Raw genomic sequence first — 26,143 nt, forward strand, 5'->3', positions numbered from 1 at the left:
GACCGACAAGGTAGTACCGGATCTTGATGGAGAGACCTGAGTAGTAGCGCTCACCAGTAGCCCTCCGCTTACTGATGAGCTCTGGCTTTTACTGGACATGAAATGACAAAATGTCCAGCAGAACCGCAATAGAGGCAAAGGCGGTTGGTGATTCTCCGTTCCCTCTCCTTAGTCGAGATGCGAATACCTCCCAGCTGCATGGGCTCAGTCTCTGAGCCTGTGGGAGGAGATGGTTGAGATGCGGAGAGGGGGAACACCGTTAACGCGAGCTCTCTTCCACGAGCTCGGTGACGAAGATCTACCCGTCGTTCTATGCGGATGGCGAGTGCAATCAAAGAGTCCACGCTGGAAGGAACCTCCCGGGAGAGAATCTCATCCTTAACCTCAGCGTGGAGTCCCTCCAGAAAACGAGCGAGCAACGCCGGCTCGTTCCAGTCACTGGAGACAGCAAGAGTGCGAAACTCTATAGAGTAATCCGTTATGGATCGATCACCTTGACATAGGGAAGCCAGGGCCCTGGAAGCCTCCTTCCCAAAAACTGAACGATCAAAAACCCGTATCATCTCCTCTTTAAAGTTCTGATAATCGTTAGAGCACTCAGCCCTTGCCTCCCAGATAGCTGTGCCCCACTCCCGAGCTCGACCAGTAAGGAGTGATATGACGTAAGCGATCCGAGCTCTCTCTCTTGAGTATGTGTTGGGCTGGAGAGAGAACACAATATCACACTGGGTGAGAAAGGAGCGACACTCAGTGGGCTGCCCAGAGTAACATGGTGGGTTATTAACCCTAGGTTCCGGAGACTCGGAAGACCAGGAAGTAGCTGGTGGCACGAGACGAAGACTCTGAAACTGTCCTGACAGGTCGGAGACCTGAGCGGCCAGGGTCTCAACGGCATGACGAGCAGCAGACAATTCCTGCTCGTGTCTGCCGAGCATTGCTCCCTGGAACTTGACGGCAGTGTTGAGAGAATCCGTAGTCGCTGGGTCCATCTTGGTCGGATCCTTCTGTTATGCTGGTGAATGAGGACCCAAAAGCGACTTAAGAGAAACAGAGTCTTTATTCCAGTCTTAAACAAACAAAGGTACTCCTGGATATTATCATAGGTAAATCCAAAACAGGAAACTGAAATCCTCTCGTCAGTAGAGAGGAACGACTGGAGACGCGACCACAGACTGCAGGTCGCTTCAGGAAGGCACAGGCCGTAGCTGACATAGACACCTGCTCACACGCAGCATCTGAAGAAGGCAAAAACACGACAGGGCGGAACAAGGACACAGAACAGCAAACATCAAACAAGGATCCGACAAGGACAGAAGCGGAAAACAGAGGGAGAAATAGGGACTCTAATCAGAGGGCAAAATAGGGGACAGGTGTGAAAGAGTAAATGAGGTAGTTAGAAGAATGAGAAACAGCTGGGAGCAGGAACGGAACGATAGAGAGAGAGAGCGAGAGAGGGAGAGAGGGAGGGGGAGAAAGAGGGATAGAAAGAGGGAAAGAACCTAATAAGACCAGCAGAGGGAAGCACAGGGACAAGACATGATAATCAATGACAAAACATGACAATTACACTTTGCATGAGTTATGTTACGGGTCCCATTACCATCCCCCCTAGACTGTCGGGCCAAAGGGATTCATAACAACCATCGAGAGCATACTGTCGGCTGCATCACAGCCTGGTACTGCAACTCCACTGCCGCGGACCGCAAGAAGCTTCAGAGAGTGATACGTGCAGACAAACGCACCATTGGGTGAACGTTGCCTGCCCTACAGGAACCCTACAACACCAAATCCGCAGGGAGGCCAAGAAGATCATCAGGGACCTCGCCACCCAAGCCCTGTTCTCCCTGCTTCAAACACTCAGACGCAACACAGGAGCATCATGGCAAAAACTGGAAGACTGTCCGATAGTTTCTACCCTTAGAATATCAGGCTGCTGAATAGCCACCGCTAGTCAGCTACCTGCTCCTCCTCCCCCCTGCTACCCCCCTCCCCAACTGCCTTTTACTCCGCCCCCACCCCAACGACATTCATCATTGTTGCAGTTGTTAATATGTTTATTCTATTTTTTTGTTATTTTTATTTACCTTGGTCCCCACACCCGTTCAATGGTCATGCTGCTCCCCCTATGGTCATTCCCCCCACAACATTAAACCGTTTTTACTCTGCCTCCACCCAAATGGACAAGTATTTATAATGCTATTTCCCCCCCCAAAAGAATGTATTACCATTTTCATTATTTTATTTCACTTAGTCCTGCATGTTCAAGGTCGGAGCCTGAGATTTTCACTGTACCCTTCAATCCAGCAACCCTGTACATATGACTATTAAACACAGAATATAAATGAAAATGAAAGTCCCCTAAATTGGGGAATTAACATTTAAGAAGTTAATATGAGATCATTTCAGTATCACATATTAAAGTGATAATTATCTTGTATTAATGTGATCATTATGTTGTATTAACTTGATAATTATCTCATCAAAGTTACAGGAATTCCTGACAAATGTTTCAGATACAAATTTTGTCTAGTACACATAAAATAAGAACTTCAATTGACAGCACAATTTTAGGAAGGCTACTTTCCTTATACACTAGCCTACTCCACAGTAACTACATGGGTTGCCACTGTCTGCTCTGGGCTCATTTTCATCACACTCACACCTTTGATATTTGCCTCTCTGAAGGCCACAAAACAACATGTTTAATTGCCCATGATGAGGCTTTTTTATCAGAGTTATTGACTTCACATTAAGCCAGATTCAAGTAACTTCCATGACAGCTTTGTGTTGCTGAAACTTGAAGCATCAACCACGGCACAATCAATCGGGATGTGGACTATACATAGAGCTGAAAATTAAGCTAATTTGAATAATCCCTCCTCAGTGCTACCTGGCCAACTTCCACCACGGAGAGTACCCATTGACGCTGAGCGAGAGACTGAACGGCACCGACCACACCATCCTGCAGACCATTTTTATGCTGGAGCCTCAGGACTGTTAGGGTTAACTCGAAGGGTGTGGGTGGTAGGTGGAGTAAATATAAGGAAAGTTTGATTTGACATGTTTTGTGCGTATTGTTTTTCATCACCAATATATTCAGGGAGTCTCCTGTAATGAAGTCTGGTATTATTCAGACAGATGGTCTCTTCTCAGTTTGGCACAGACACACTTTTCACCTTACACAGAAAGTTCAGATAGAAATTGACTTTATAGAACAGACATAATTCTCTTTCATATAGAATGAGTCTAGTTATCCCTCTCAGTCACATATTTTGAATTATACTGCCATCATATGGCCACTTCACATACAGAAAACAATATCTGCCCACTGGGCACAGACGTCAATTCAATGTCTACACCATGTTGATTAAAAAATAAACAATGTTTTGGATTTGAGATCAAATGTTTCATATGAGGCCACGTTATAGAATGTTACCTTTTATTTGAGGGTATTTTCATACATATCTGTTTAACCGTTTAGAAATGAAAACACCTCATGTATCTAGTCCCCCCATTTGAAGAAGTAATAAGTATTTGGACAACTTCACTTGTATTGTATTAAAGGTAGTAATCCTTTAAACGTATTGTTCAGTTAAATTATGTATTTAGATATTGGTTCCCTTACCCTGTAAGCAGTCTATGAACTGCTCTAATGAGTGACTGTAATCCACACTTTGGTTTTAATAGTCACTTCCAACAAACATGAACGCTAGCATTTTCAGACAAAACAATTTACTACTTCAGCACACTACCACAACAATGTGACAGTTTTTTAATAAAAGGTTCAATATATTTCCTTTAACATCCTCTGTGTTGTTTGCTTATTGTTTAACCATTGATATGTTCTAGGTCATTTTGAGAACTTAAGGAGCATCAGGTTCTGCTCGAATGTCCATCTTTTTGTGAGAAATTACACTTGTCTCTGTTCAAAACATTTATAAAGTATTAAGAAAGTTGGAATAGTCCTCACTTTAGATTAGGGACCGCAAATTTACTTTACTAATGATTATGAAATGGTTTATAAGGACATGTATTAAACATCTTATGAATGATCTTATAAATCATTATTACATATCATAAAAGTTCTTTATGATTTTGTGATGAACTAGCTTGCTAAAACAGATGCAGGAGTAATGATACATAAGTTATGAATAAACTATATACTTATCCATTATTAATTATTTAGTGTGTTACCCAATCACTATATTCATTCAGAGTAAACAGCTTCTGAGGGAGCTGCTCTGGCGTGACCCCTGACCTGGCAGCAGTGATGTAGTGAGAGTAGTGGTAGTGTTCATAACCAGTATGTTGAGGTTGAAGTGTCTGCTACAGTCTCCTGCGCTTTTGACTTGAATCATTAATGCATTTTGTAGTTATTTATACATGTCATAATAGCCAGTTGAGTAACATTTAGTAAATGTGTGCGTAATAATTAATGGTGAGCAAACTGTAAATGCCGTACAAATGGTTTATTACTGAACATTATAAAGTGGTACACATAATTGCATATTCTTGCATTTTACCCTCAACTACTTACATACGCCATTGAGATAGACTTGGAAAGTTATCTGATATCATGCAGTATTGAACATTTAACATTCAGGACACTTGTTAAAGGTGTTGTGTAACAATCGAGCCACTAGAGGGTGATGTTAAACATACATAATGACTCGTCCTCAAAATGTACTTTTAGAATACTTACATACTATTTATCATGAAATAACATGGAACAACAACAGACATTGGTATTTGGAATATACAACCCAAAATGACTACAATATATTTTATAAAACAAGCTTATTCCTTCTTATGCCTTCTCCTAGTCATTCCAATCCAATCCAGACAAATCATTCTGTATCAACACCACATTCATCTCTGTATTGTCAGAGTATTGTTATATGAAAGAACAATTGTATAACATAACTATGTCAAACCTATGTTTTTCAAACTTAGAAATACAAATATAGATACTATGAACGCCTTAACTTCAGAGTTAAAATAAGTTTAGCTGTCACTTTGAACCATGGATAAAATAAAGCATAAATTATTGGATTAATTAAGGAATTAACAAATGGCAGAAAGTTGATGATGAATGATAAATTGTCAATTAAGAAAGAAAGAAAGAAAAAATAAAATATAAATGGAATCCAACAAATGAGATAGGTGAAAACAACAATAGACAGAGTTTTTGCTGCTTTTCTCTCAGACTTATTTGCCTGTACAGTTTTAACACCAGACTCACTGGCAGCCTCTTTTGAAAATACCTTTCTGGCCTGTGATCTGGCCACCACAAAGATTTTCATATAAAGTGTTATAATAATAGAGCATGGGACAACCATTGTAATTACAAGGTCAATTATATTACCCCACATAAACCCTTCAACAATAAAACATTCTTTCAAACACCTACTCGGTACCTGTACATTTACAATGTCCTTTATAATAGCAGCATTGTATATGATACAACAACACCAGGTAATGAATATACAACAGATCATTCTTGTTATTGTTATTTTAGAGTGGTACAATAAGGGATCACACACAGCAACATAGCGGTCAATAGATATCAAGACCAAACTGCCCAGAGATAAAGAAGGACATAAAAAACTAATGTAGAGAAGAAACGCACAGAAATGTTCCCCAAAAACCCAACATGATTCAATTATTGCTACAGTCATTACTGGTATCACAATCAGTCCCACCAGGAGATCTGACACAGCCAGAGAGAGGATGAGCAGGTTGGTTGGAGTGTGGAGCTGCTTGAAGTGAGAGATGGAGATAATCACCAGTATGTTCAAAAATACTGTAACTGCTGAAATCAATGAGAAGAAGATGTACAGTGTTATGTAGATAGATGTCGATAGCAAATCCTTTCTGCAAGAAGAGTTTCCGCCTTGAAAACAGTATTGAACATCTTCATGTTTCTTCATTTGTAATAAAAAATCTAAATGCTGAGGTCCTGCTCCTCCTTGGTCCTGTGTGTGACCCTGTCAGGTCAGCCTTCTGACAAACTCTGAGCTCTGCCTCTCTATTTATCCCTGAGTTACTGACAGCCACTCCCCTCCCCGGAGTCTCTCTGCACACAAAAGCACAAAAACATACACAAGTGAGCACAGAATGATGTAATGAATGACAGGATTGTATTCATTTTATTGGGAAAATATATTATGGGTGATGTTTTGGTCACCCAAAGGCTTTTTTTCATGGGAAGTAGGATAGCTGTGTTAGAGTAACTGTTTTGGTCATGTCCATGCTGTGTTTGGACCATAATCCACAACCTCAGGAGACATGACGGCACATCACATGTCAGCTGGCCAGTGTGTAGGAAAGTTGACAGTAGGGAAGTTGATGAGGGCATATGTTTATGTTGTACGCGCTTATAGTAAATTAAATCAACATTTGTGGCATTGTCCGAAGACTTGTAAAAATGTCCATCTGAACTGAATTATGCATCATACTTCTTCAAGTTAAGGGAGACTTTGGCTCAGTTACATCATGGGGGCAATATTAGTTATTTATTTAATTTGATTTTTATTTGATTTATTATAAACAATACAAAACATTCACATACAAACAACTACATAATGTAAACATCAACTCCAGCGGCCCACTAGCACACACCCCATCCTCAGCACCCACATCACTTTCCGTCACATGGCCTTAAACGGCACCATTCTCTTTCTCTCCATCACCCACGTACTTTCAATTTTTAGAAGATAAAGAATTTGACCTTTCCATTGCGTTAATGACAGAAGATTGGTTGATTTCCAATTTTAAAGTATGCGTTTTGTTTAAAGATGATTGACGAGAAAAGTATCGTTCAGCCAATCGGGTATCTCGCTGCACCCTCAGATGCCATGTCTGGAAATATGCAGACAGACGGTTTGAAAGTAAATTCACATTGTGATACTTCTGACAGCCAACTTTCTATCTCCGCATATTACTTTTGGACTTCATAACATTCTCAGACGGCACGGATTATTGAGTCATTGTTAGTTTACACTTCAGACATGACTCTGCCATTGTGATGTCGAATTTGTGAATTTTGTCTCTTGTATAATGAATTATAGGCATACATTTTTACTGGATTTTACGTGCACTTTTGTCAACTGTTATCTCGCCAATATCACTTCTTTTTATGTCTTGGTTCCAATAGTTTATATTTTTTTTCTAAGAGATTGTCAGTTGGATAGGCTCTCTGCAAGGTTTTGTATGGCTTACCTATCACATTAATATCATTATCGGACTCAAATAGGATTCCCTCAAGATTGCTCTGACTTCAAATCAAAATGTTGTGATATAAAACGTTTAAATCGCATGTATTTTGAAAATATCTGAATTGGTCAAACCAAAATTATTTCCTGATATTTTAGAGTATTATTGAGTTTTCAATATTGGTCTGGAATATCAGAGAATCATCTGCAAATCTGTTTAGTTTGTATGAATGTTTTCCAATACTGATACCTGTTTTGCTTGGGTCCTGTCTAATTTTGTCTGCAAGCGGTTCAATTGCCAGTGCAAACAGGAGGGAGAGGGGACCTCCCTGTCTTGTGCCCTTTTCTAAAGCAATTTCATCAGATAATGTATTATTTGTGAATATGTTTGCTGTAGGACACTTGTTTTTCAACAGTACAATGACCCAACACACCTCCAGGTGTGGCTACTTTTAAGAATCTAAAATATAAAAATATAAAATATGTTTTGATTTGTTTAACACTTTTATGGTTACTACGTGATTCCATATGTGTTATTTCGTAGTTTTGATGTCTTCACTATTATTGTACAATGTAGAAATAGTTTTAAAAACTGGAATGAGTAGGTGTGTCCAAACTTTTGACGAGTACTCTATATATACAGTTGAAGCCGGAAGTTTACATACACCTTAGCCAAATACATTTAAACTCAGTTTTTCACAATTCCTGACATTTAATCCTGGTAAAAAGCCCTGTTTTAGGTCAGTTAGGATCACCACTTTATTTTAAGAATGTGAAATGTCAGAACAATAGTAGAGAGAATGATTTATTTCAGCTTTTATTTCTTTCATCACATTTCCAGTGGGTCAGAAGTTTACATACACTCAAATAGTATTTGGTAGCATTGCCTTTAAATTGTTTAACTTGGGTCAAAGTTAGCCTTTGGGTAGCCTTCCACAAGCTTACCACAATAAGTTGGGTGAATTTCGGCCCATGCCTCCTGACAGAGCCGGTGTAACTGAGTCAGGTTTGTAGGTCTCCTTGAGGCACACGCTTTTTCAGTTCTGCCCACAAATCTTCTGTAGGATTTAGTTCAGGGCTTTGTGACGGCCACTCCAATACCTTAACTTTGTTGTCCTTAAGCCATTTTGCCACAACTTTGGAAGTATGCTTGTGGTCATTCTCCATTTGGAAGACCCATTTGCAACCAAGCTTTAACTTCCTGACTGATGTCTTGAGATGTGGCTTCAATATATCCACATCATTTTCCTCCCTCATGATGCCATCTATTTTGTGAAGCGCACCAGTCCCTCCTGCAGCAAAGCACCCCCACAACATGATGCTGCCACCCCTGTGCTTCACGGTTGGAATGGTGTTCTTCAGCTTGCAAACCTCCCCCTTTTTCCTCCAAACATAACGGTGGTCATTATGGCAAAACAGTTCTATTTTTCTTTCATCAGACCAGAGGACATTTCTCAAAAAAGTACGATCTTTGTCCCCATGTGCAGTTGCAAACCGTAATCTGGCTTTTTGATGGCGGTTTTGGAGCAGTGGCTTCTTCCTTGCTGAGCGGCCTTTCAGGCTATGTCGATATAGAACTCGTTTTACTGTGGATAGCGATACTTTTGAACTTGCTTCCTCCAGCATCTTCACAAGGTCCTTTGCTGTTGTTCTGGGATTGATTTTCACTTTTCGCACCAAAGTACGTTCACCTCAAGGAGAAAGAACGTGTCTCCTTCCTGAGTGGTATGGCGGCTGCTTGGTCCCATGGTGTTTATACTTGTGTACTATATTTTGTACAGATGAACATGGTACCTTCAGGCGTTTGGAAATTGCTTCCAAGGATGAACCAGACTTGTGGAGGTCTACAATTTTTTTTTTTTAGGTCTTGGCTGATTTCTTTTGATTTTCCCATGATGTCAAGCAAAGAGGCACTGATTTTGAAGGTAGGCCTTGAAATATATCCACAGGTAAACCTCCAATTGACTCAAATGATGTCAATTAGTCTATCAGAAGCTTCTAAAGCCATGACATAATTTTCTGGAATTTTCCAAGCTGTTTAAGGGCACGGTCAACTTAGTGTATGTAAACTTCTGACCCACTGGAATTGTGATACAGTGATATAAGTGAAATAATCTGTCTGTAAACTATTGTTTGAAAAATTACTTGTGTCATTCACAAAGTAAATGTCCTAAACGAATTGCCAAAACTATAGTTTGTTAACAAGAAGTTTGTAGAGTGGTTGAAAAATGAGTTTTAATGACTCCAACCTAATTGTATGTAAACTTCCAACTTCAACTGTATGTATATATATATATATTTAGTGCATTCGGAAAGTATTCAGACCCCTTTGACAATTTCCACATTCTGTTAAGGTACAGACTTATTCTAAAATTAATTAAATTGTTTTTCCTCATTAATCTACACACTATACCCCATATTGTCAAAGATTTTTTTTTTTCAGAAATGTTTTCAAAATTACTCAGTACTTTTTTGAAGCACCTTTTGCAGCGATTACAGCATCAATTCTGCTTGGGTGTGACGCTACAAGCTTGGTACACCTTTATTTGGAGAGTTTATCCCATTCTTCTCTGCAGATCCTGTCAAACTCTGTCAGGTTGGATAGGGAGTGTTGCTGCACAGCAATTTTCAGGTTTCTCCAGAGATGTTCGATCGGGTTCAAGTCCGGGCTTTGGCTGGACCACTCTAGGACTTTCAGAGACTTCTCCCGAAGCCACTCCTGCGTTGTCTTGGCTGTGTGCTTAGGGTCGTCGTCCTGTTGGATGGTAAACCTTCGCCCCAGTCTAAGATCCTGAGTGCTCTGGAGCAGGTTTTCATCAAGGATCTCTCTGTACTTTGCTCCGATCATCTTTCCCCCGATCCTGACTAGTCTCCAAGTCCCTGCCGCTGAAAAACATCTCCACAGCATGATGTTGCCACCACCATGCTTCTTCATATGGATGGTGCAAGGTTTCCTCCAGACGTGACTCTTGATTTTCAGGCCGAAGAGTTCAATCTTGGTTTCTTCAGACCAGAGAATCAAGTTTCTCATGGTCTGAGAGTCTTTTTAGGTACCTTTGGCAAACTCCATGTGGGCTGTCATGTGCCTTTTACTGAGGAGCGGCTTAAATCGGGCCACTCTACCATAAAAGACTGATTGGCTTTAGAGATGGTTGTCCTTTTGGAAGGTTCTCTAATCTCCACAGAGGAACTCTGGAGCTCTGTCAGAGTGACCATTGAGTTCTTGGTCACTTCCCTGACCAAGGCCCTTCTCCCCTGATTGCAGCCAGCTCTAGGAAGAGTCTTGGTGGTTTCAAACGTGGTGGTCCCACAGTTATCAGTGCATGTCAGAGAAAAAAACAAACCATGAGGTTGATGGAATTGTCCATCAAGCTCCCAGACAAGATTGTGTTGAGGTACAGATCTGGGGACGGGTACCAAAACATTTCTGCACCGTTGAAAGTTCCCAAGTACACAGTGCACTCCATGATTCTTAAATGTAAAAAAATTTAAAACACCAAGACTCTTACTATCTTAAGTAGCAATCAGGCCTTTATGCTAGAGTGGCCAGACATAATCGACTCCTCAGTAAAATGCACATGACAGCCAGCTTGGAGTTTGCTAAAAGGCACCTAAAGGACTACAGACTGGCCAGCGGACATGTGGCGTGCTGTCATGTCTCCTGAGCTTGTGGATTAGGGTTCAAACTGAGCACTGACATCCCCAAAAACTGTTAGTCTTACACAGTTATCCTATTTCCCATGTATTTTCGCCGTTGAGTGACCAACACATCACCCATACTGTATTTTCCCCACTAAAATGCTCAGAATTTGAGAAAATGTACCTTTACTTTCATATATAACAATCAGTAAGGCTGAAGGACAGGCTAGATGGGCACAGCAACATCCAGTCCTGTTATACATTACATCATGTTTCATAAGTTGTTTGTTTATTTAACCGTTTATTAATTTGTGAGCTCACGTGTGTGTGTGTGTGTGTGTGTGTGTGTGTGTGTTTGTGTGTGTGTGTGTGTGTGTGTGTGTGTGTGTGTGTGTGTGTGTGTGTGTGTGTGTGTGTGTGTGTGTGTGTGTGTGTGTGTGTGTGTGTGTGTGTGTGTGTGTGTGTGTGTGTGTTGATAGAGGAATTTCATTCCTGTGTGTTCGTTAACCAATTCAATTATAACAAAGTAAACACTCTGTCCGTTTCTAAGAATTTGTTAGGTTCTCATTTGCATAAAATAGACAAAGACCAGTCTCCAAATTAATCAATAGCTTTATTCTCGAGAGAGCTCTGTTTATCATTTCCGGTACATTGGTTTATATACCTCACATTTCGTCATAAACGTCCCTCCTCTCAGATTCAATGGCAACATAGTTCTCAAGTCTTCTTCACATACATTGTCCTCCCACCTGTTATACAATCTACTACAAGCCCAAGGTCTCTCCCCTTCCTTGGTGGGGAGACTTCCATCCCTGTTATCAGTTTCACAGTGGTCACAGGTTGTCTGCCACAGTTCCTTACCACTCAGCTGACAGTTCCAGTCCCCCCCAGATACGGAAAACCTGGAGGGGCTCTCGCTGTATTATTTTATCTCCACAGAGTTATAGTTGGGTCGGTTCAAACATCGGTTAAAGAGTCTCTTTGCTTTCTTTCGGCACACACATACATTCCTTTCTTCACAAATGGTTATCATTTTTAATTACCCCTTGTCCATGCTACATAACCTCTAATCCTAATGGTTAAGTTTCTGAGTAGAATTATTTAATAATTTATCTTAAACCTTGATAAAATATCTTAACAGTGTGTGTGTGTGTGTGTGTGTGTGCAGAGAGACTCTGGGGAGGGGAGTGTCTGTCAGTAACTCAGGGATAAATAGAGAGGCAGAGCTCAGAGTTTGTCAGAAGGCTGACCTGACAGGGTCACACACAGGACCAAGCAGGAGCAGGATGATCTCAGCATTTTGACCTTTTATTACAAATGGAGAAACACAAAGATGTTCAATACTGTTTTCAAGATAGAAACTCTTCTTGCAGAAAGGTTTTGCTATCGACATCTATCTACATAACAATGTACATCTTCTTTTCATTGATTTCAGCAGTTACAGTATTTTTGAACGTACTGGTGATCATCTCCATCTCTCACTTCAAGCAGCTCCACACTCCAACCAACCTGCTCATCCTCTCTCTGGCTGTGTCAGATCTCCTGGTGGGACTGATTGTGATACCAGTAATGACGATAGCAATAATGGAATCTTGATGGAGTTTTGGGGATTATTTCTGTGTTTTTCAAATCTACATTACTTGTTTGTGTTCTTCTTTATTTCTGGGCAATTTGGTCTTGATATCTATTGGCCGCTATGTTGCTGTGTGTGATCCCTTATTGTACCACTCTAAAATAACAATAACAAGAATGATGTGTTGTATATCCATAACCTGGTGTTGTTGTATCAGGTACGATGCTGCTATTATAAAAAACTTTGTAAATGTACAGGTACTGAGTAGGTGTTTGAAAGAATGTTTTATTGTTGAAGGGTTAAATTGGGATACTATAATTGACCTTGTATTTACAATGGTTGTCTCGTGCTCTATTATTATAACACTTTATTTGAACATCTTTGTTTTGGCCAGATCACAGGCCAGAAAGGTATTTTTAAAAGAGGCTGTCAGTGTGTCACGATCGTTACAATGGGTGGACCAAGATGCAGCGTGGTATGGTTCCATCCTCTTTATTATGAAGTGAAACTCAAAGAAAACAATAAATGCAAAACGAAACGTGAAGCTGCTATAGTGCTCACAGGCAACTATACATGTGCAAGATCCCACAAAGCACAAAGGGGAAATGGCTGCCTAAATACGATCCCCAATCAGAGACAACGATAAACAGGTGCCTCTGATTGGGAACCATACCAGGCCAACATAGAAATATAATCACCTAGATGTCCCACCCTAGTCACACCCCGACCTAACCAACATAGAGAAGAAAAAGCTCTCTATGGTCAGGGCATGACAGTACCACCCCCAAAGGTGCGGACTCCGACCGCAAAACCTGACTCAATAGGGGAGGGTCCGGGTGGGCATCTACCGTTGGGGGCGGCACCGGTGCGGTGCGAAGTACCCACTCCGCTCGTGGATACGTCATCCTCAATGGCGGCTCTGGTGCGGGGAAGCTCCGGACCGTGGATCGTCGTCGGATGCTCCGGACTGTAGATCGCTGCCGGGGACTCCAGACCGTGGATCGTTGCCGGAGGCTCCGGACTGGGAACCCTCGCTGGAGGCTCTGGACTGCCGACCGTCGCTGGAGGCTCTGGACCGCAGACCGTCGCTGGAAGCTCTGGACCGCAGATCGTCGCTAGAGGCTCTGGACTACCGACCATTGCTGGTGGCACAGGGCTGGTGACACGCACCTCAGGGCGAGTGCGGGGAGGAGGCACAGGACGTACTGGACTGTGGAGGCACACTGGAGGCCTGATGCGTGGGGCCGGAACAGGTGGCCCCAGGCTGGTGACACGCACCTCAGGGCGAGTGCGGGGAGGAGGCACAGGACGTACTGGACTGTGGAGGCGCACTGGAGGCCTGATGTGTGGGACCGGTACAGGTGGCACCGGGCTGGTGACACGCACCTCAGGGCGAGTGCGGGGAGGAGGCACAGGACGTACTGGACTGTGAAAGCGCACTGGAGGCCTGATGCGTGGGGCGGTACAGGTTGCGCCGGGCTGGTGACACGCACCTCAGGGCAAGTGTGGGGAGGAGGCACAGGACATACTGGGCTGGAAAGGCGTACTGGAGACCTGGTGCGTATTGCCGGCATCACTTGTTCCGGAACTTTAACACACTTCTCAGGACGAGTACGGGGAGTTGGCACAGGACGTACTGGGCTGGGAAGGCGTACTGGAAACCTGGTGCGTATAGCCGGCATCACTTGTACCGGAACTTTAACCTCTCTAGGGTATGTGGGACGGTAGCGTCCCACCTCGTCAACAGCCAGTGAAACTGCAGGGCGCCAAATTCAAAACAACAGAAATCCCATAATTTAAATTCCTCAAGCATGCAAGTATATTTTACACCATTTTAAAGCTACACTTGTTGTAAATCCAGCCAAAGTGTCCGATTTCAAAAAGGTTTTACGACGAAAGCACACCAAACAATTATGTTAGGTATGAGCCAAGTCACAGAAAAATACATTTTTCCAGCTAAAGAGAGCATTAACAAAATGCAGAAATAGAGATAAAATGAATCACTAACCTTTGATAATCTTCATCAGATGACACTCATAGGACTTCATGTTACACAATACATGTATTTTTTGTTCGGTAAAGTTCAAATTTATATCCAAAAATCTGAGTTTAGGCAAGACACTACTGTATCACTTGACAAAAAGCCTGAGAAAATGCTTTCATTAAATCACACATGAAAGATACCAAATTAAAGCTATACTGGTTGTGAATCCAGCCAGCATGTCAGAATTCAAATAGGCTTTTCAGCGAAAGCATACGATGCTATTATCTGAGCATATCACCATAGTAAACAAAAGAGAGAAAACATTTAAACCCTGCAGGCACGACACAAAACGCAGAAATAAAAATATAATTCATGCCTTACCTTTGACGAGCTTCTGTTGTTGGCACTCCAATATGTCCCATAAACATCACAAATGGTCCTTTTGTTCGATTAATTCCGTCGATATATATCCAAAATGTCCATTTATTTGGCGCGTTTGATCCAGAAAAACACCGGTTCCAACTTGCTCAAACATGACGACAAAATATCTCAAAGGTTACCTGTAAACTTTGCCAAAAATTGTCAAACTACTTTTGTAATACAATTTTAGGTATTTTTTTAACGTTAATAATCGATAAAATTGAAGACGGGATGATATGTGTTCAATACAGGATTAAAACGAAATGTTGCATGCCTTCTGTTTGATTGAAGCGCATGTCCAGGACAGCTGGAGTGCCTCGACTTCAAGATGGCCGTATTTCTTCATTACACAAAGGAATAACCTCAACCTATTTCTCATGACATCTAGTGGAAAACGTAGGAACTGCAAGCAATTCGCTTAGAAATCTGGTTTCCCAATGAAACCTTATTGAAAAGACAGTGACCTCAAAAAAACAAAATTCTGAATGGTTTGTCCTCGGGGTTTCGCCTGCTAAATAAGTTATGTTATACTCAAAGACATGATTCAAACAGTTTTAGAAACTTCAGAGTGTTTTCGTTCCAAATCGACTAATAATATTCATATCTTATCTCCTGGGGATGAGTAACTGGTAGTTGAATTTGGGTATGCTTTTCATCCAAACGTGAAAATGCTGCCCCCTACCCTAGAGAAGTTAACACACTTCTCAGGATGAGTACGGAGAGCTGACTCAGGTGGCTTTAAATCGATAACACGCTCCCTAGGGCAAATGTCGTGCATCCTCCACCAATTCAATAACTCTCTCATTTCTCTCTCCTCCACATTCTCCCTCAACTCACTGACAGTCTCTGGTTCACTCCCCTCAACTGTCGCCGCCCACTCCTCGCTCGATCTTTCCCAATATTCCTCCTCGGTCTCTGACTCCCCCCTCAGCGTCGCCGACCACTCTGTGTGCCTCCCCCCTAAAACATTTTCGGGCTGTCTTTTGGGCTTGCGTCATGGCCGCGAACCCTGGCGTCGTCACTGTCCTTCCCTCGCTGCCTCCGCCTGCTTTCTTGGCAGGCTTCTGTCTCCTGCCATAATCTCGTCCCACGTCCAGGATGTCCTCCACTCCTGGCTTTCCTCCTGGGCATGCTGCTTGGTCCGTTGTTGGTGGGATCTTCTGTCACGATCGTTATAATGAGTGGACCAAGATGCAGCGTGGTATGGTTCCATCCTCTTTATTATGAAGTGAAACTAAAGGAAAACAATAAATGCAAAACGAAACGTGAAGCTGCTATAGTGCTCACAGGCAACTATACATAGACAAGATCCCACAAAGCACAAAGGGGAAATGGCTGCCTAAATATGATCCCCAACCAGAGACAACGATAAACAGCTGCCTCTGATTGGGAACTATACCAGGCCAACATAGAAATATAATCACCTAGATGTCCCACCCTAGTCACACCCCGACCTAACCAACATAGAGAATAAAAACTCTCTATGGTCAGGGCGTGACACAGTGTGTCTGGTGTTCAAACTGTACAGGCAAATAAGTCTGAGAGAAAAGCAACAAAAACTCTGTGAATTGTTGTTTTCAACTATCTCATTTGTTGGATTCCATCTCTATTTACTCACATCGACTCATCATTCATCATCAGATTTCTGCAATTTGTTAATTCCTTAATTATTCCAATAATTTATTCTTTCTTTAATCCATGGTGCAAAGTGGCAGCTAAACTTATTTTAACTCTGAAGTTAAGGCGTTCCTATGTTTTTATTCCCCAGTTTGACAAACCGGCTTGATATAGCCCTCCATTATCTCAGCCAATCATGGCAAGCTGGAAGGTTCCTGTCTATTTCCGAGACTAAACCAACTAAGCTTGTAATTTATTTTATTTTCGTATTTACAGATAGCGTACACTTTTGTTATTAAGACACATGAAAGTTCACATGTTCCAGAAGGCATTTCTGCCAAAATAACGCATTTTGATAAATAAATGTTTACGTTCAAATGTCTCTCCTGGGAAGTAGTGACGTGCAGCATATGCCTAGTTTCCTGAAATGAGTCACATATAGAGATTTGGTAAAACTTTAAATAACACATTGTAATAAAGCATTTAATGGATTAGTAAATAGTTTATTCATCATTGATGTATCATTACTCCCACATCTGTAACTGTTAGTAAGCTAGTTATTCACACATTTATTAATACGTGGTAACTAGTAAGCTAGTTATTCACATATTTATTAATAAGTGGTAAACAAACTATTTATTAATCCATCATAAATGCTTCATAACAACGTATTATTATAAAGTTATACCAGTTAGGGTTACAGTATGAAGGTTGTAACATCTGAAAAAGCAAACTAATGTCTACTTTGAGAAAACAACTTGAATCAAGTCGTGAAATCAGCGTCCGAACGGTTTGGGCTAAAAAACGAACATGACAACAAATAATATGACAACTTGTCTGAAGTCGGTACTGTGATGTGCCATCTTCTGTTTGTAGTGTCCGAACCAGTTGAGCTACAAACTATTGTGAGAAGGGAGGATTCTCATGTACACCATGGCGTATTCTGTTTTGCTCTACTACCCCCACAAGTGTCATGGGACTCATCTGAATGTAACCGTTATCGGTTTAACGAATGGAAGTATGGAGGAAGTTTTGTGCCTACCCCCAAAAATGTAAAAAAATCTCTCTATATATTTCCTGAGATTTCTTGTACGTACTAGATATAGGACAAACTCTTCAATGTCTTATTCCTAATGATGTATTATATGACTGTCTTTTTTGCCATTTATGAATGTGTTATTCAATGTGTTTCTACGGTCTATAGTAGTAATGGCCAAATCCAATATGCTATTGAATTGAAAATTGTTTATCTTAAATCTTAATTGTTTAAAAATCAATGCCACAACTCCCCCCATCTCCTAAATGACTAAAATGTGTAGCAGAGTTGAGTCTGACTCAAGCTCTTGTGATGAGGCAGCCCTTTCTGCGACCTCAACATCAGTGTCACCCTCGGTCCAAGAGTAACTTTCCTCTTGGACTATTGGTTAAGATGCTGGTCTTCCACTCAGGATCCCGGGGTTCAAGTTTCACCTGTGACAGAGTCATGATTCAGAGGTGGGGTTCTTGACCTGTGCAGGGAAGACTTGTTTAGGGGAGGGTTGTACTGAGGCTGAGGCCTAGTGGAAGTTGTACTCACACAAATGACAACAGAGCTGTACTTAAGTTCACTTTGAATGTTTATGCTGTATTGGGGCCTTATTAGGGCCCTGGAGGAAAGCATTTGTGTGTTTCCAACACCTTTAATTGGTAGAATTCCTTAGAGGTTTGGACGTCAGTCACAGAACACATGTTGAGTTTTGCTGATGCAATATGAAATCACAATGTACTAGATGTGTGTGTGTGTGTGTGTGTGTGTGTGTGTGTGTGTGTGTGTGTGTGTGTGTGTGTGTGTGTGTGTGTGTGTGTGTGTGTGTGTGTGTGTGTGTGTGTGTGTGTGTGTGTGTGTGTGTGTTCTTGTTTGATACATTTAATTGGTAGTGTGATATACGTGTCATTATTACAGCCTTGCAGGTCAGTGCTAACAGGTCCCTCTGGAACCTGAGACAACAAACTATACAAACAATATGATTGGGTCAGAATACTGCAGAGTTGATGTCTGGCATATATTATGTGTCCCAATGATGTAACTGTCTCCCTCAACTTGAATAATTATTTCATAATTCACTTCAGATGGACATTTGTACAAGTCTATGGAATGTTCCTATGGTATGCCATTAGCGCAAACAAAGATAAAGATATGCCATCTTACCAACTGCCCGACTGTCAACTTTCTTATGCACTGGCCAAATAACATATGCCATGATGTGTTCTGTAGTTTCGCAACTCCATCCTTCCAAATCTTATCTCGTTGACTGATGTCTGAAGTCTAAAGAACTTCAGTATGAGATTTTGTGTTTGAATGGCAGGGCTGGTAATGCCATATTAGAATGGCAATTTGCATAGCATTTTTACTCATCTCAACAATATTACAAACATTACTTTAGGTCTCCTTCAATGGCTCTTATACTGTAGGTAGGTAAGTATTGTTAAATGAGGACTGATGACAAATTTAACAAATGATGTGAATTGCATATGTATGTATTGAAGGCATGTGTTTTCAGATGGTGTTGGTTTTCTTACATTTCAATTAATCCAGGTCCTTCCACCATGTTTTCCACATGTTCAGACTACATTTGAGATAATATATGACAAAGTGCAGTTTTATTACTATTATAGGTAACTTTAAGTCTGAATATTGATTCATTAATCCCATTGGTCATGAAATGTGGTTAAACCAATGTATGTTGGCAACAATTCAGTCATTATTTTTCAGAAAAATAATTATTTTTAATTATAAATAAATATACCCTATTCTTAGTCCACTTTTTACTGACATATCAAGCACCTGGTTAAGATTTTTTTTTACAAGAATCTTGCTTTTTATCCTTTTTACATTTTAACTATGTATTTTCATATTCCTACTATTCAAGGTCTCTACTAACAGGAATTGTGCTATATTATTCCTGCCTTTTATCCAACGTCTTTGGTGACTGATTTTGAGTTTTCTTACAGACCTCTGAATGGGCAATCAAATCAAAGTGTGCAGCAGACATTTGATGAATGGATAGAGACATCCGTTAGAAAACACAAACGTTTAATGCCATTCTGAGATTTTAAAACCTTCGATCCTGGGTAGGCCTTTAAGGAAGAGAGGGATGTATTATCTGTTTGTCATGATTGCCATAGTCTATATTTTGCTGTTGAAAATTCAAGCCATGATATTGAAGTGCCCGAAGTCGCTATGCTTCGTTTATTGGTTGTGTGGTGCATTGGCAAAGAAACCTGTTAGTGTAAAATGCATTGAATTTATTTTATGTAATTGGCATCAAAATGTTGGAAATGTTAGACAATTTTGTAATTTTACCACCATTGTCGGGAAACGTTTGTTGGTGTGAAAAGAGTCTCTGGCTCATTAACATATTTTTATGTGTGTCTTGTATGATCGTAAATTTGTGGGTTCTGTAGCAATTATTGTTAATATATATATTATAATATTTATTCATAATTTTCTTTACCTTTATTTAACCAGGCAAGTCAGTTCAGAACCAATTCTTATTTACAATGACGGCCTACGAAAAGGCAAAAGGCCTCCTGCGGGGCTGGGATTAAAATAATATAATAAAATGAGAATATACGACAAAACACAGATGATGAGAAGATTGACACCAAAACACTACATGAAGAGAGACCTAAAACAAAATAGCATGGCAGCAACACATGACAACACCACTGTCAGTAAGAGTGTCCATGATTGAGTCTTTGAATGAAGAGAAAGAGATAAAACGGTCCAGTTTGAGTGGTTTTTACAGCTCGTTCCAGTCGCTAGCTGCAGCGAACTGACAGAAGAGCGACCCAGGGATGTGTGCTTTGGGGACCTTTAACCTGTTTGGGCTGCAGGAGCAGTATTGAGTAGCCGGATAAAAGGTGCCCATTTCAAACGGCCTCGTACTCAATTCTTGCTCGTACAATATGCATATTATTATTACTATTGGATAGAAAACACTCTCTAATTTCTAAAACCATTTGAATTATATCTGTGAGTAAAACAGAACTCCTTTTGCAGCAAACTTCCTGACAGGAAGTGGAAAATCTGAAATCGATGCTCTCTTCTAGGGGCTGCCTATTAAAGTCCTTGATATTTATTCGTTTAGATGCACTTCATACGTCTTCCACTAGATGTCGACAAGGAGTGAGAGAAGAAATGGAGTGTGTAACTTGATCTGGGCTCGAATAAATGCTCTTTGTATGACGTGTCACCAGTTTCCTGTTTTCTGGAGAGCGCGTCAAGGGACCTGGATTTGCCTTCTGATAAGCTGTCGTTATGGACGACTAATATCTCCGGCTTTGATTTTATTTGATACATGTGACAATATCATCGTAAAGTATGTTTTTTCAATATAGTTTAGTCAGATTATTGAATTTTTTTCGGGAGTTTTGCCGTGTTCCGTTCTCTTTGTTTGTCAACGATGGAAAGATTCGCGCCACTTGGCAAGTGTGCTTGCTAAATCGAGAGGGAAAAAGGCCGTTCTAAATCCAAACAACGATTGTTCCCAACAAAGGACCCCTTGTACAACATTCTGATGAAAGATCAGCAAAAGTAGGACCCATTTTATGATGCTATTTCATATATCTGTCGAACATGTTGTGCTAGTCGTTTGCGCCCAGCTTTTGGGTACTCTCTCGCTATACCTAAGCTGGATGTCGTAATGAAGTTATTTTTAGAATTCTAACACGGCGATTGCATTAAGAACTAGTGTATCTATCATTTCCTATACAACATGTATTTTTTAGTTATGTTTATGAATAGTTATTTGGCCAGAATATGTGTGTCAGAAAAAGTGCCAGAAAAATATCCGGACGTTGTGGGAAAAAGATGCTACGTTAGCACAATGTATAACCACTGATTTCAGCTCTAAATATGCAAATTTTCGAACAAAACATAAGTGTATGTATAACCTGATGTTATAGGACTGTCATCTGATGAAGCTTATCAAGGTTAGTCAAAAATTATATATCTTTTGCTGGTTTGTTACGATCGCTAACTTTTGCTACTGGGGAATGGCTTGTGTTTCTGGCTATTGTGGTAAGCTAATATAACGCTATATTGTGTTTTCGCTGTAAAACACTTAAGAAATCGGAAATATTGGCTGGAATCACAAGATGCCTGTCTTTCATTTGCTGTACACTATGTATTTTTCAGAAATGTTTTATGATGAGTATTTAGGTATTTGACGTTGGTGTCTGTAATTATTCTGTCTGCTTTCGGTGCAATTTCTGATTGTAGCTGCAATGTAAACTATGATTTATACCTGAAATATGCACATTTTTCGAACAAAACATAGATTTATTGAATAACATGTTATAAGACTGTCATCTGATGAAGTTGTTTGTTGGTTAGTTTGGTTGGTTCTTGGTTAGTTAGGTTGGCTTTGTGCATGCTACCTGTGCTGTGAAAAATGTCTGTCCTTTTTTGTATTTGGTGGTGAGCTAACATAAATATACGTGCTGTTTTCGCTGTAAAACATTTTAAAAATCGGACATGTTGGCTGGATTCACAAGATGTGTACCTTTCATTTGATGTATTGGACTTGTTAACCTGTTTGGGGTGCAGCCCGACACCGGTACACTTATGACAACATCCAGCTCAAGTGCAGGGCGCGAAATTCAAAATATATTTTTTTTAAATATTTAACTTTCACACATTAACAAGTCCAATACAGCATATGAAAGGTACACATCTTGTGAATCAAGCCAACATGTCCGATTTTTAAAATGTTTTACAGGGAAGACAAAATATGTAAATCTATTAGCTAACCACGTTAGCAAAAGACACCACTTTTCTTACTCCATCAGTTTTTTACTCCATCAGTAGCTATCACAAATTCGACCAAATAAAGATATAAATAGCCACTAACCAAGAAACAACTTCATCAGATGACAGTCTGATAACATATTTATTGTATAGCATATGTTTTGTTCGAAAAATTTGCATATTTCAGGTATAAATCATAGTTTACATTTCAGCTACAATCAGAAATTGCACCGAAAGCAGCCATAATATTTACAGACACCAACGTCAAATACCTAATTACTCATCATAAAACATTTCTGAAAAATACATAGTGTACAGCAATTGAAAGACAGGCATCTTGTGATTCCAGACAATATTTCCGATTTATTAAAAGTTTTACAGCGAAAACAAAATGTAGCGTTATATTAGCATAGCCACAATAGCCAGAAACACTTGGGCGCCGACGACCAGTTCACATGCACGACAGATATTAGAAATAGCATCATAAAATGTTTCTTACTTTTGGTGATCTTCCGTCAGAATGTTGGACAATGTGTCCTTTGTCCAGAACAGTCGTTGTTTTGATCTGGAACGGCAAATTTCCAGTATCTATCACAATTTCTTACAACACCATAGTGCCATCAGAGCTCATCACTTAGCTAAGGACTCTGGGACTAAACACCTCCCTCTGCAACTGGATCCTGGACTTCCTGACGGGCCACCCCCAGGTGGTAAGGTTAGCTATCCACACATCCGCCACACTCATCCTCAATACGGGGGCCACTCAGGGGTGTGTGCTCAGTCCCTTCCTGTTCTCCCTTGGCACTCATGATTGCAAGGCCAGGAACGACTCCAACACCATCATTCAATTTGCCGACGACACAACAGTGGTAGACATGATCACCAACAACGATGAGGCAGCCCATTCTCATCGACTGGGCTGTAGTGGAGCAGGTTGAAAGCTTCAAGTTCCTTAATGTCCACATCACCAACAAACTATCATGGTCCAAACACACCAAGGCAGTCGTTAACTTCTTTGGGATAGGGGGCGGTATTTTGACGTCTGGATGAAAAGCGTGTCCAAAGTAAACTGCCTGCTACTCAGGCCCAGAAGCTAGGATATGCATATAATTGGTACAAAATTAGATAGAAAACACTGTTAAAAAACTGTTAAAATAATGTCTGTGAGTATAACAGAACTGAAATGGCAGGCAAAACCCAGAGGACAAACCATCAAATGGTTATAATAGGGCGAAATCGTCCCCGATTGCAGTTCCTAGGGCTTCCACTCGATGTCAACAGTCTTTAGAAAGAGTTTCAGGCTGGTTTTTGGAAAAATGAGGGAGAAGTTGTAGTTTTTCTAAGTGGCTTAGAAAATTATTTTTGTTTATCTCCGGTAAAGACAATAACGATTCTCCGTCTTAAATTTTATTGTTTACTTGCGTATTAGGGTACCTAAGGATTGATTATAAACGTTGATTGACTTTTGGATTTGAGTTTGGATAAGTTTATTGGTAACGTTTGGGATTCATTTTGTATGCATTTTGACGGAGGGAAACCGAGTGAATTATTGACTGAAGCGCGCCAGCTAAACTGAGATTTTATGGATATAAAGAAGGAATTTATCGAACAAAAGGACCATTTGTAATGTAACAGACCTTTTGGAGTGCCAACAGAAGAAGATCTTCAAAGGTAAGACATATATTATATCGCTATTTCTGACTTTCGTGTCGCAACTCCCTGGTTGAAAATTATTTGTTATGCATTTGTGTGCTGGACGCTGTCCTCAGATAATCACATGGTTTGCTTTCGCCATAAAGCCTTTTTGAAATCGGACACCTTGGCTGGAATATCAACAAGTTAAGCTTTATTTTGATATATTGCACTTGTGATTTCATGAAAGTTTAATATTTATAGTAATTTACTTTGAATTTGGCGCTCTGCCATTTCACCGGATGTTGGCCAGGTGGGACGCTACCTTCCCACCTATCCCAAAGAAGTTGAGAGGGCACGACAAAGCCTATTTCCCCTCAGGAGACTGAAAATATTTGGCATGTGTCCTCAGATCCTCAGATCCTTTCTCAACATAACGTGTACCCAAATGGCGTTTTTTTGTTATAAAAGTAATATTTATCGAACAAAAATAACATCTATTGTGTAACTGGGAGTCTCGTGAGTGCAAACATCCGAAGATTATCAAAGGTAAGCGATAAATTTGATTGCTTTTCTGACTTTCGTGACCATGCTAATTTGGGGCTAGCTGTTGTAACATTGATTGATACACTCACAAAAGCTTAAATTTCTTTCGCTGTAAAGCATATTTTCAAAATCTGACACGATAGGTGGATTAACAACAAGCTAAGCTGTGTTTTGGTATATTTCACTTGTGATTGCATGATTATAAATATTTTTTGTAATATTTATGCATTTGGCGCCCTGCAATTCTAGCGGTTGTTTAGGAAAGTGATTCCGTAAAAGGGATCCGTAGCGCAGTGAAGTTACTTATTTGTTATTTTTATTTTCTACTTATTTGTTTTTTATTTAAGGTGATTGATATGATGAAACAAGTACAACAGTTTGTCCACCATCGTGAACACATACGAAGATGGTCCTTTCTGTCCTAAAGACAGAACTTGGGTTTCATGGCAAGAAAGTTGATCTGTCATCAAAAGGAAACATACAGAACCTGGAAGGCCATGGAGAGTCAGAGTGGAAGAGGCAATGTCTGAGGCCCTCACAGCTTGAAGACGGGATTTGGAGACTGATGGGGGTGTCGGGTTACAATAGGTCCTGAAAAAGAGGAAAATGCTGATTCATCTTTTTCTCTAAGAAAATAATAATAAACAATCTTTCCTGCAAAAAATGATTATACATATAAACATGTATTGTGCAGCAACGTGTGGTATTGTGTAATAATAACATGTATGATTCATATAAAGGTTCTGTAAAAAAACATTAGTGTTACAGTTTAATATTGTACAGGGAACTTCTTCATAATTGTAATATGTATGCATTTCTTTACTAAAGATTTAGAAGAAAAAAAAAATATTTGAAAATAAAATAGTATTTACCTTAATAAATGAATGACAGCTCTCTCTCTCTCTCTCTCTCTGCACAAGACACAATGATTCGTTGGGATGTGTGTTTGTGTGTGTCTGAGGCCAGGCTGCATGGTTGGCGTCAGGTTACAAGCTATGGGTGTTACAAGCAGAGAGAGAGAGAGAAACCCTGATCAAGGAGCAAAAGCCTTATTTTCTAAGAAAATAATAATTAACAGTCATTCATACAATAAATAATGATACATTTAAACATTTATTGGGTATTAAAGTGTAGTATTGTTTATTAATAATATTTAAGGTTTAGTAAAAAAACATAAGTGGTATAGTTTAATAATGCATGGTATCTTTTAAAAACAGTAATATATATGTATGCATTTCTGTCCTAAAGATTTAGTAGAAAATATAAAAAGAGAAAATGTAATTTACCTTTAATGAAATCTCTGTCTCTGTCTGTCTGTCTCTCTGATCTGTGTACCTCTCTCTCTCTCTACACAAGAGAAATTGGTTCGTTGGGGTGTGTTTGTGAGCGTGTGTGGTGTTTCTCTGAAACAACTGTTATTTTTAAACCTGTTAAATCTTTAAACATTTATAAAGACTTCTCGGCGATCCATATTTTAGTGGTCAACAGGTTAGTCATCTAGGGGTCCCTTACACACAAGGGAACTATATGTACACAATGGGGAACCCCTAGTGTCTTTGAATCAACTGTTTTAAACCTGCCTTTTACATTTTTACAATTATTTTATTTAACCTTTATTTAATTAGGAAAGTCAGTTAAGAACAAACTCTTATTTACAATGACGGCCTACACCGGACGACACTGGGCCAATTGTGCGCCGCCCTATGGGACTCCCAATCACTACCGGA

The 26,143-nt window shown here is 40.2% G+C and overlaps 1 protein-coding gene and 1 pseudogene across 1 annotated transcript; one reads left to right on the plus strand and one right to left on the minus strand.

Annotated features, from left to right (window-relative positions):
- Window positions 1-4,454: 4,454 nt before the first annotated feature.
- Window positions 4,455-5,974, minus strand: LOC139538205 (trace amine-associated receptor 13c-like). Its single transcript, XM_071340068.1, has one exon. It carries the CDS (start codon window positions 5,928-5,930, stop codon window positions 4,971-4,973), a length of 960 nt encoding a protein of 319 aa, XP_071196169.1. The 5' UTR covers window positions 5,931-5,974; the 3' UTR covers window positions 4,455-4,970.
- A 6,173-nt stretch (window positions 5,975-12,147) lies between these two features.
- On the plus strand, window positions 12,148-18,892 carry LOC139538983 (trace amine-associated receptor 13c-like; annotated as a pseudogene).
- The last annotated feature ends 7,251 nt before the right edge of the window (window positions 18,893-26,143 follow it).

Source organism: Salvelinus alpinus, chromosome 14 (assembly GCF_045679555.1).
Source record: "Salvelinus alpinus chromosome 14, SLU_Salpinus.1, whole genome shotgun sequence".
NCBI lineage: Eukaryota > Metazoa > Chordata > Actinopteri > Salmoniformes > Salmonidae > Salvelinus > Salvelinus alpinus.

Coding starts and splice junctions, on each gene's coding strand:
- LOC139538205 (XM_071340068.1), bottom strand. CDS start 5,930: ATGAAGAAACATGAAGATGTTCAATACTGTTTTCAAGGCGGAAACTCT.